This window comes from Anser cygnoides, chromosome 5, assembly GCF_040182565.1.
Source record: "Anser cygnoides isolate HZ-2024a breed goose chromosome 5, Taihu_goose_T2T_genome, whole genome shotgun sequence".
Taxonomy (NCBI): Eukaryota; Metazoa; Chordata; class Aves; order Anseriformes; family Anatidae; genus Anser; species Anser cygnoides.
In genome coordinates this window covers 31,774,087-31,786,258 of record NC_089877.1, presented here as the reverse complement: position 1 = coordinate 31,786,258, position 12,172 = coordinate 31,774,087, and the positions used below count along the sequence as shown (strand labels likewise).

The 12,172-nt window shown below is 42.6% G+C and overlaps 1 protein-coding gene across 4 annotated transcripts in view; it reads right to left on the bottom strand.

Annotated features, from left to right (window-relative positions):
- UBR1 (ubiquitin protein ligase E3 component n-recognin 1) overlaps positions 1–12,081 on the bottom strand; it is a 71,244-nt gene extending 59,163 nt beyond the window's left edge. For 2 of the 4 annotated variants that reach the window (XM_048065317.2, XM_048065318.2), the window contains exon 1: positions 9,071–9,484. In XM_048065317.2, the coding sequence (XP_047921274.2) occupies positions 9,071–9,469 (399 nt within the window). In that variant the 5' untranslated portion in view covers positions 9,470–9,484. Of the gene's footprint in view, positions 1–9,070; positions 9,485–10,348; positions 10,407–10,489; positions 11,025–11,479; positions 11,557–11,947 lie in introns of those variants that run through there. The other 2 variants (XM_013191821.3, XM_066998702.1) reach the window with 2 other exon arrangements.
- Between the last annotated feature and the right edge of the window lie 91 nt (positions 12,082–12,172).

The window sequence follows — 12,172 nt, the reverse complement described above, 5'->3', positions numbered from 1 at the left end:
GATTAAATACCAGATGTATAGATCTACAGCTCTCTGGTCTGCTACCTGCATAAGAACAGTTCTTTAACACCGAAAAAATAAATTAAACTGCAACAGATGCAGTCCAAAGTACTGCAACTCCAGTACTCTTAAAGCCAGATCTGCAAAATATCGTACAGAAACTGCATTTGTTTTCTGAAGAATTGTGTGTCTACCTGGTACAGACAAGTACAAAAAAAACACTACACGAAATCCAAACCAAAGAAACAGAAACAAGGTATCAGATTAAGACTGCCTAGCTTTACAGTAATATCCACTACCCACTGCTAATCTGTCAAAAGAGATTTGTTCTGTGTTCTAATCACATGAAACATTTGCTTTATGACTTGAATAATAAACACTATTCTTCTAGTATGTTTAGCTTTAGCCTGAGGCTTCTACCGGTATTTTGGCCACCAATCTACCTTAACATTACCCCAAGGTAGTTCATTATTTGATTTATCACAGTGATCCTTGAACTGCAAAGTTATGGAAGAATGCATGGCAGACACGGATGGAAGAGAGAAGCCACAGACGATGAGATGACCTGGTTACTGCATCTGCTCCTAAATGGAGCTGGGGATGGTGACCTCTCAGCACACTGCTTTTCCAAAGCACAAGAGACTCCCAGCCTGCTGCTCTTCTGTCTTAATAAGCGATGTTCCCAAGAGATGCTGTAAGTTTAGCTTCTGTGTTGCTGGAACAAACACATAATAGCTCCAAGAAACATGGGGCTAAGCTTTCCTGAAAATCTGCCAGAAGTGTAGAGTGGGTTCTCACAGCCCAACTCAAAAACATTTCAAGTATTCCTACGCAAAGCTTTTAGTTCTATTTAAATGTTCTTTGGAGAATGGAAGACAGGAAGTAGGGAACAAGAGGAAAGAAGGGAAGAGAACTCTCTCAAGTGGGCTGGTTGCCTTCTGGTAAAGACATTAATTTATATTCAACCTGTACATCATCCAATAAATAGTCGTCATGTTCAGAAAGAGAAATAAGAATATTCTTTCTTATTTCTGAAAGCTGCACAAGGCTAAATTTCAATCTATCCCATTCCTTCTGTGTCTCCCAGGAGAAGTAAATTTTTTTTTACGATTTCTAAACTGACCATATATTGGCTGTTGAAGAGGAAATAAAATACTGTATCATCTTAAATTAATTTCCTCCCATCATATGGAGTGAGGGGGGCTGGAAGTCTCTAAAAGCCCAAGAAACGTGCAAGCCAGCTGCAGGCAGAAAGCAGGCGCTCCTTGCAGCTCTCCACCCAGCACTGGCGCGGGGGGTCCCGAGAGGTTGTGTGCTCTCGTCTGCTCATTTTTAGGAAAACCTACTTGAAAAAACAGACAGGCCATAACATGGAACCATGGGGGCACTGATATGACCCAGAAATAACCCACCAAAGCCAACCACCAGAAGGAGCTAGGGGAGAAACCATGGCAGGAACGCAATACCAGCATCCCTGGGGAGACAGCAAACCTGCATGGCGCCCATCAGGTGCTGCTAACAGTGGGCGGATGCCACACTTGGGGACCTGACACCAGTGAAGTGTGTGTCAAAGACACTCCTTGCCTCCTCTCTCCTCCCTTCCACTTTGCCTCTCTAACCTTCCCCAACCCCGTCTCTTCTCCTCCTCTACTCACTTGCTCCTGTCGCAGCCACCTTTCTTAGGATGACAATTCTCAAACTGTGAGAAAAAGGGAAGTGATGGGAACCGGGAGCTGAAAAAACACGTTTCTTGAATGTGAATAGTTGTGTCAAAAGAGCAGAAATAACATCCATTTTGTCCAAGTCCAAGTAACTGAACTACTCTGTGTAACAAAAGCAGTAATCTGTAGTCTTAAATGACCTTCCAGAAGATTGTGATTACAGAAGTGATACCTTACAATAAAAAAAAAAAAATCTTCAGCAGATCATCCCTTATCCTGTATCAAAACATGTCCTCCTCCATGAGGACAAACTACTAATATGCCTTTCATATGTATAAGCACACAGAGAATTGACCAATGTCAATTCCAGCCAAACATGCAGTTTTGTCCTACATCTGAAAGGGCAGTTTGCGAGCTTTTTCCAAACAGAAGGATCACGTTAGAAAAGGTCAGAGGATGAAGAATTCTGTTTGCCTACAAATACTCCTATAAAAAGAGCAGAATATCTGTCATTTTGAATGCATTAGTTTGTGAACACCACAAATGACAGGAATGAGAGCTAACCAAGTATGCAGTGGGAAGGGGAAAAAAAGGTAAACTCTTTCAAGTCACTTTTCACCTATAGATCAAGTGTCAAATGAGATTTCACAGCACTATGAGAGAATTTCTCTGTCATTGCAACAGGCTTCCTACCTAGTTAATTCAGTAGCCATCACCTCCATGACAGTTTGTTTTCCATTCTGAGCACAGTTCTCTCTGAATTCTCAAGTCTTTTTCAAACTAATCATTTGCATTTGGCAATACCATAAAAACCAGCCCTACTTTAACTGCGCTGATTGACACGCTGGTCTTTCACTGCATAAATTTCAAGACTACATTTTTAGAAATATGCGTTAATGTCATCAGTGAAAAAAAGGAATATTAGTACTTAAAAATATTGAATAGCACATTTTGAAGGAACAAACATTGCCAGTAGCACAAACTAAAAACCATACCTGGTCCAATATTCCAGCTTAAAGAAGCAGACAAAAAAAAAAAACCTAGTTTGTGCACAGCGTAAGTCTGTGAAGCAAGAGATGGCAATACCAGCTGCCTGTCAAAACAGCAGGCTCAAGCAGAATTTCAGAAGTAAATGTATAAAATGTTGGGAACGTGCTAATTTTGAGCAGGTGCCATCCAACAGAAATACCAAATGTAAAAGGCTGTTTTACTTCAATGCATAGAACAGTTGGTACTAAACAGATTAGCAAAACAACAGATCCCAGAAAACTTCGAATCTGACAGTGTCTGTCTAATTAAGCAATCATGAAAGACGCTTCAAAAGCATAAACAGGCAGAAGTTCTCTAAGTGTGCAGACCACTGAAAATTGCCTTTGAAAGCAAACTTTAAGAGATTCTTAACTAACATTTTCCTGTAAGGCTCTGGTTTTAAATTTTTAGATCAACTTTTCCTCCTGTTTATTTTAGTTTAAAATTATCAGTTTTCTAACACACTGAAAATAAGATCCAACTGCAGCGTGGAACACCTAAGCACTTTTTTAGTAAAAATAACAAGGAGACGAGGCAACCAATTTCAACTTCAAAGATACGTATTCTCCAAAAAAGAGGCTTCAAATAAGTACAAGAAACCAATTAGCAGATTTGTTCTCCCCTGCCTCAAGTCAAATTAAAAGCTGTTAGGTGCAGAAGTTCTATTATCTCAGGAAAAAAATAAAAGATTGTTCTTCCTGATTTCATTTTTGCAGATCCGTAAAGATAGGGGATGAGTAATGATAAACAAGACAATTACAATAAACAACCCTGAACACATCATGAAGCACAAAAACATCAAAATCATCTCATGTCACCGTACCATGTGTCCAATACAAAACTGTTGAAGTACCAAACAGATTATACAAATGTCAGCTTGCAATAATTTGCACTTAATCCTTATATTCAATTGCTGGAAACAAACCAACGTACTGTTTTCTCCAGTAGCCTGTACATACACAACTGTAGTTCTGTCCAGCGTACTATTCAAATAGAAAAATTTCTCTTAAAAAAATGGGGAGGGGGACGGACAGGCACTCAACACTGCTCAGGGAATGAAACTGGAAGATGACCAGTGTTGTCATATTAGCACCATGTTGTTGTTCACAATGTGTTTCATCTACTCTCACAAAGTATAGTCAATGGGTTAGTGGAGAATCTAAGCTTTAAAAAAAAGTTCTGAGTTCTGCTTAGAACTCAATTACAAAACATCTGCTTTCTGACACGTCAGTAACATGCCCCCTTTACATAACACAGCTGGGAACCAGCCACGCACCAAACCCCGGCCTGCTCTGGATATCAGTAATTACACCGAACGCAGCAAGTCTGGTTTCAAAAGTTACTTTCTATTGGCACAACACGGGTAACATTCAGAATTATTTAACGTTGTCCTAACAAAACATCCACTCTGACCTGAAGACATGAAAGAAGTGTTTGATCTCTACATTCATTTAAACTTCGGCCCCTGAGCCAAAGCAGGGTGCCAATTAATGTTAAAAGATGCTTTAATGATGCAGGTGTTCACCCACTGGGAACGAGACTCTTAATAACAGTGCAGAGTACTAAAGCTTGGTCTACAGCAGAACCTACCTCGATTCCTGTAGTATCCAACACCTACCGGATTCGCAGAACTACCAGAGAAACAGAATCAACCAGCAGCACGATCAGTTACTGTTTCAGCTGCTGGACAGCTAAAACCAATGTCACCTTCAGGGTGTCACCTTGCAGATTTGGGCTGTTCAACCTCCCCGACTCTCACGTGGCACTTTTAAATCACGCTCATTTCCAAATTCGCACGAGCGCAGCTTCAGTTCCCTGGAATAAACACTTGGATGCAGACAGGCACCCAAGCAGCTATTTCAAGTGAAATCATGGCCTGTAGTTATCTATCAAACTGCCTGCCAACTGGACATGCTAGCTTAAACAGGCTGCAAAATTAGCAGGCTACTACCAAGTAGGCTCCACAGGCAAAACAAAGTAGCAAGAAACTAGAAATAATTCCCATGTCTTTGAGACGTGGAATCTGAACACCTTTCACATTCCCAATTTTTGGGTCAGACCTGACTTAGGCTGATAGCAGTGGATAATTAACATAGTAACGTGACAAGAAACAGGAATTCTATACTAGATATTAAAGCAAAACAATATGTACAACAAATACTTTGAAAAAAATAATTCTCCCTAGAAAAACAGCAAAATCATATTTGCAGAGTTATTTGTAGTATTCTGGAAGAGGCTTAAAAACAGAACCTTTTCTTTAAGTTCTGTCTCTTCATCTAACAGACTCGAGATCCCTTTGTTTCTAGAGAAACAAAGACAAGGCTTTGTTCCTTTCCTTGTTTGATTCTTAGCATCCATGCTGTGGTCTCCTATTCTCTGGGGAACATAATATCTACCAAATTTCTTAGCACCAGACTTAATTTCAAAAACTATAGCCACGGTGGATATTTATAAAGTAGCAATTCCATTTGGTATAGTTATGTTGGGGTGGGGGATTTATTTATACCAGGTTTTTGTATTAATTCCTGTGTACTCAGACTTGTGATACATTTATTCGATTTTTCCAAACATCATGAATTAATTTTAAGATCCATTGTAAATGTACTTTTATTCTGCACTGAATTAATGTGCTACAGAATTCAGATGAATCCATCAATATTCAGCACCGATAACGCAGCACCTTTCAAAACAATCTGTTTATCCCTAGCTTCTCCAGTGCTTTGGGATCCAGAAGCCACTTAGGCAGTCGCAGGCTATCAGCAACATCCACTCGCAGCTCCGCTCTCCAGGAGACACATACCTCTCGCAGCAGCATACAGCAACCGTAACTTGAGGAAAACTGACATACCTTCACAATCACAGTTCACTTCTGGAGTAACAAAAGGCACAAAAATTACCAAGAAATACGAGCAAACATGAAAGCAGACAAGGAAGGAAAAACCACAGCGTTGCTCAATGCCACAACAAAAAGGAAGCACTTCAATAGAATACTAAATACATAAGGACACGGGCAGGACCTTGGCGATGCTCCAGTTACCTGTCGCAACTTCACAGCCTCTGCTTCGTGGGCATGCTAATACGCTGCACTGTTCTAAAAGCAGTGGTTTGGACTACGTGCAATTTGGAGATACGCCAGTTTACCTAGCAATGATGTTTTAAACTAATTTACCTTACATAAATTGATGTAAAATTATATGGACACGTCATCGAGTGTTAACCCTGTTAACTCTGTCCAGGAGAGGTCAGATTTAAAACTGAAAGAAGTCACTGCAACTCCAACATAAGACATCTGACAGACACTTTATTAGTCTCAAGAAATAACCTGCATACGAACATCCACTCTCTATTAGTACTTGAGTACAACACATCTACATACACAAGGCTCCTCACATGCACTCTCTCAACTACATAATAGCTTTGAACGATATAAAAAGATCTGAAATACTTTAGAACACACAAGTGCCTGTGCTTGTATCATGCTTTGCTTCATGAATTTAAAATGAAAAATCACGTTACTTTCCTGACTTTCAAGGAGATACCCTAATAAAAAAGCTTTGCTCTTCCTTTACATCGCTATCCCACTTACAGCTACATTTTATATATAAATATTGACTGATGACAAAAGACTTCTGAAAAAAAAATCCCTTTTCTTCACAAGTATTACCGAGAAGGTACTCATAGATCAAAAATTGAAGATTTAGTATGAATGGAAATCTTTTAAGTATTTTAATACCTAAACCCTGGTGATATATTCCAGAGAGCAGCCACCAAAGCAGGTAGGAGTCAAACTGGAATTTGCTTGGAATACAGATGGACAAACAACCACAGGGCTGGATCCAGCCTGCAGAGCAGGCTTTTATTTGGCCACTGGCAATGCCTGCTAGCCAGCTACTAGACGAGCCAAGTCCAGCCCATCAGTCAGACAAGCAAACTGGGGATGCTGCTAGGAACAGAAAACTAAAGGAACTGAAGTTTGGGTAACAGGGTTTACAACTAGGTCAGTGCCAGTATAGCAAATGCAGCTGTATCTTTTTCAGGGACAGCTCAGCTCAAGAAGCAATACAGCCACTACAGAAAAGAAAAAGGCACAGATGGGACCTTTAAGACTGCGACAGTGCAGTGAAAAACCAGCTCAGGTATTCCCAACTACCATCACCCAACCAGAAGAGTCAGAGTTAAGTGCACAGGCTAAACCACAGAGTTGGGCTGGGTGCAGAAGCGCTGGTTACCTGAGTCATCCCCATCCATGCCAGCCTCAGGCTGGCTCCTGCAGAACCATTCGGGTAATTCTGCACTGAGCACCCAGTGTGCCAGGAAGGTTTACTAGTCTAAGTGTCACACAGCCACATGTAACCCAGCACCACAAGCACCACCTGCCTCAAAGCTGGAGATGAGAAAGAAGAGCAAAAGTCTTTCTGACTGTACTGACACTAGGACAGATTTGATGCGTTTGGTCAGGCTTAAGCCACTCCATTCAGCCAGCTGCGTCTGCTTGTGATCCTTGCACCACAGCAAAAGGACATTTAGACCAACTCTATGCAGTGAAAACATGAGTCAGAGACGATATGTTAGTTCCATCTAACTAGTACCACCTTGAATACAGCAGTAAACTGGACACACTGCTTCCAGATTGCAGCTGTCTCCGTCACAACTATAACCATGTCTGCAATCTGACTTAATAAATGCTGTCAGACCCCATTTAAGTCCAAATCCCTAGCTCTGCTTTCCCCTTAAAATAATACCCCCACCCCATACTCACTCAGAAAATTCCTGCAGTTCACTAGGACATGTGGCAACAAGCAATGGAGCCTGGGCAGTCACCTGCAATGCCAACAGACTCCCTTGGAACTTGAAATCATAGTTCTGGCACAGAGACTCTCAATTAGCTGAAACCACATAAAAACTAAGACAACTGAGTGGACCAGTATCAACTCTGAACAACTGAGGAGTTCTTCAACATCTTTCCCTGTACTCTTCATGGCACCAGTATTATCAGTTTCATTCGTTGCTGGGGCTAACTCAGCCTCCTATATTCCCAAATAATGCAATTGCATATTGCAGATTGCATATTGCTTTGCCACCAATTGTGACAATTGCCCTCAGTACATCTCTGACTATATGGGGCTCTCAAGCTTAACAAGTTCCTCAACTCAGGTTTCATTTTTTGACATTATAATTCAAACAGATTACATTATTAATAGTTTAAAATCAAGCTGTTTATAATGCAGAAAAAAATCCACATGTTGGTCTGTTACAGTCACAAAATACAGTTCTCTTTAGGAACGGCTCTGGAGGCACAGACTGCATCCCTTGGATTTGATCCTTACAATTCTGAGGAAAAGTAAGATGCACGATGGTTGGTGGCTTAGCACTGCTGCCCACATGAACAGTTCCCTGAGTATCTTCCTATTTACATCTTCCTCCTTTCACTCACGGTGGGCAGTGCTAGGTTAAAGGTTGGCCCAGACGATCTCAGAGGTCTTTTTGACCTAAATGATGCCATCATTCTACAGGCTTCCCTGTGCTCAGCTTTTCAGTAACCCGAGTTTCAACACTGTACTAAATATTCAGGTTATTTGTTGCTCTTATCGGACCAGGAGAAAGTAACATAAAATGTAAGATTCCCTATATAAATTCAAACTTTCTGTTAGCAAATTGACAGCCACCAGGTTTTAATCTACTTTAGCAGGAGCCTTTGCAACAGTTACAGTTACTTTGCAGGGTTGTAAAGGAAAGCCCACATGGCCCTTTACCTATTACCTCTAGACAGATCAATGCTAAGAAGTGCTCAGTGAACACTAAATCCATGATTAAAGCAATTTGCGGAGAAAAGCGAGGATGATTTTATTCAGCATAGAAACAGATAGCTGTCTGCATCCACACCCCTTCTCCGCTTCCCCTTCTGTCGCTTTATTCACACCGCACAACAACGACCGTTTATTCAGTTGCTCTGCAGTAAGATTACTTTTAACCACGAAGCAATATCAGAATAAGGACAGGAGACACACGCACACCCCAAAACGTTTGCGGGACGCAGGAAAGCCTGAGGCTTCCTCACAGTTAGCTCTGGGATAACCACCCCCGGGCCAAACCACGACCCGGGCCGGGGAGGCAGCAACAGCCCGAGCCGGCGGCGAGCCCTCCTCTCCCCCGGGGCCGGGCCGGGGCAGGCCGCGGCCCTCCCGCCCCGCTCCCCGCCGCCGTTACGCGGCCGTCCCCCGGCAGGTGCCGGCACACAATGGCGCTGCCCGGCCCGCTCCGCTCCGCTTCTCCACCGCAGCCGGAAGCCCCCGGGGCAGCTGGAGCGAGCGGCGGGGCGGGCAGGGCACGGGCTGCCCCCGAGCGGGGGCAGGGGGAACCGCGCCGGGCAGCAGCCTCACCAAGGCCCGCTCCTGGGGCTGCGCGGGGACCCGGCCGCCCGCCGCTCCCGGCCCTCCGTCGCCTCCGTCCGCCATTTTGAGAGCGAAAGACGCGGCCGCCGCCGCCCGGCCGAAGCTTCCGCCGCCCCCGGGCCTGCTCCGCCGCCCGCCCCCCGCCGCGGCACGGTTGCGCCGCGCAGGCGCCGCCCGTTCCCTGCGCAAGCGCCGCGGCACCGGGCCAGGCCCGACCGAGCGCCGGGGCGAGGGGTGCGGGGGGAGCCTCGCGGGCGGCAGAGGGCGGGGGGGAGCCGGGGGGCATCGTGAGGCGAGGCGAGGCAAGGCGGTGAGCCTCCTTCCTCCCGCGGGAGGCCGATCTGGGTCCGTCAGCACTGTGTAGGTAACAGTTTTAGTAATTTTCATATTCCCTTAAAATACATTGGGGCAGATTCTTCATACTTCAGCAGACTAGGGGCACATGTCTCCCATTTGGGCTACAGAAAAGCAAAATTCTATGAACTCTTTCACACAAGCGTAGGAGACATCAATAGCTTCATACACATACCTCGTTCCAAAATTAAAATTTCTCCTCCCCACCTTGCTACAGCGTATTATAACTGTTCGGTGTATTCCAGATTTGCTTCTCTGACAGAAGATGAGGGCATTTAGGGACTTGACCCATATGTGACTGAGCTGGCCTAAGCACTGCTGGAAGTTTTCCAAATTGCTGCAAAACAATTCAGTTGCACCTTCCCCCACCTGTACCTTTCTGGGGCTGCGGAAAAAATTAGGCAAATAGCCACGCTTTTGGACCTTGGAGGCATACATACTAACAACCTATTGAATGTCTAATATTTCTGCTGTGAAGAAAACTGCCTTATTTCATTACAGCCTTACTGCTTCAAGCCTCCAAGCAACTCGCACATTCCTCAAATACCGGTACGGATGGAATAATATTTGCAGGTGACCATTTCAGGTATATTTGTTAGATTTTCCTCAGTGTATCAGGCCAGAGATACTCCCAAAGTTTTTCTTACACCTTAAGAACATACGATTGTACCTTTCCATGGTAGCTTCATGCCCATTTTTCACTTAATGCCCTAAAATACAGTCAGCAGCAGATTAAAGGAGCATGAGGAGAACAATCATATGTTGGGGCACATTTTAGCAAAATTGTATCATGCTACCAGATGAGAAAGATTCAAGAAAACATGGCCTTGAATCTTTGCCAGAAAGTCTGTTAAGTACTTATGATTTCAAAGATATTCATATGTATATAAATCAAGGATGAAGCAGTCTTACCAATACTCCTTTGTACATTCCAATGACAAAGCAGGTGACACATCAGGTGGTCAGTCTTCTATATCAAGAAGAGTCAAACAATTAGGAAAACTTACATGGAAATGGCATAATACTAATTTAGTAGCAATTAGGTTATTGTACCTGTGGAAGGCCAATAGAGGTGCCCGATTTGAATTAGATGTGTTGAACAGAGCAGATTTGAAGTAAGCTGAAGAATTAACATGGTGTATAGAAATCTTGGGAGTAATTTTGAGAAGTCAATGCACATTTATTTATCTTACTGAAATGTATCACTTAGAATTACTGTGTATATATTGCGACCGCGTCAACTTTAGGCGCAGAATATAAAAAACTGAATGTGAATTTTGTAGTTTTACTCGTTGCCAATGAGCCAATTAAAAATCAATACGGAGCTTCATCTGTTTTTATTTGAATGTGTTGCAAATTTGTACCCAACCCTATCTGATAGCACAGCTGACTGGTAACCAGCAGTGCTGTTTGTACAACAGCCAAGTTTAGACTGCAACTGCTATGAATTTTGAAGAGTCCTCCTCATGTTTTAGCATCAACAGCAGCAATTGTATAATCCAGTTTCTGATGTAGTCCTGCAAGAGAAACAAGGTGTGATGCCAAGATAGCAACAAACAAGCTGAAGCAGCGAGAGGACTGCCTGCAGTCCCCTCTGCTGTGAGGCAAGCATCTTGCGTGGCTACATCTTTTAGCTGAACTATTGTTACAATTTTGTTTAACTATGAGACTTTTATAAGAAGTTATGCTAATGTAAACCACCTGCTTTAGATGAACAAGACTATAGACTTTTAAACCAAAAAAAAAAAAAAAGAGTTAAAACCCCCCAAAAAAGACTTGGAATCTACACATGCTAGGTAGGAGACAGCAAACTAAGTGGCAATAAACCTCTGAAATAACAAGTTTGCACTAATACACAGGCAGAAATGGCACAAAACAGTAAAATCTCCTTGGATACTAAAATAATAGAGAAAATAAGAACAAAACGGGAATTCAGATAAGTTGTAATAAAGACAGAATGCTGAAGCTTGGCACTCCTGTTTGCTAGAGCTAAAATAAAATGTTAGAGCTTCAAGAAGAAACTGAGCAAAGTAGGAAGATTACCAGGAGTAGTGATTGCTAACTCTTGGGTTACAAGTTGTTGTTTGGGGGGTTGAGCAGACAAACGAGGTGGGAGCTACCTACCAACAAACAAAAACAACAACAATATATATATATATATACACATTAGGTTCCACAAAAAAAAAAAAAAAAGAAAAAAAAAGAACATCTGGAAAAGGGTGTAATATATTAATAAATCTTATTTTTTTGATCAATGCTAAAAATTAAATCTTTGTCCTAAAAGAAGTTATCTGAGGAGTGTCAGGATAATGAAAAATAATACTGAATTAGAAAGTTCTAAGTCTGAAAAGTTTATAGTGCTACATTAAATATCAAAGAAAACTCATGTGGCAGAAGCTTTTTCAGCTAAACTCCTGGCTAAGACTGTTAGCAAAAAGTAAAGAGCAAACGCAGACAGCAGTTAGTGAAAGAGCAAAGAATAAATTAGCAATTACGAAACCGTGCAGTTACCCTGGCAAGGTTTATCATCATGTATATGGAAAAAAAAAATAGGTCCTAAAGGCCCTAAAATGAATTTTTAAGTATGTCACGAACAAAAGAAGTCAGTCAGCCTTCTGAGCAGTGACAGAAAGCCAAGAGGGGGGTGTCGGTGTGAGGGGCTGGGAGGGCAGCCGGACGAGCCACCCATCTCCTCTCCTCGCGTTTTTATTGTCCCTGCGGGGACAGCTCCCCGCG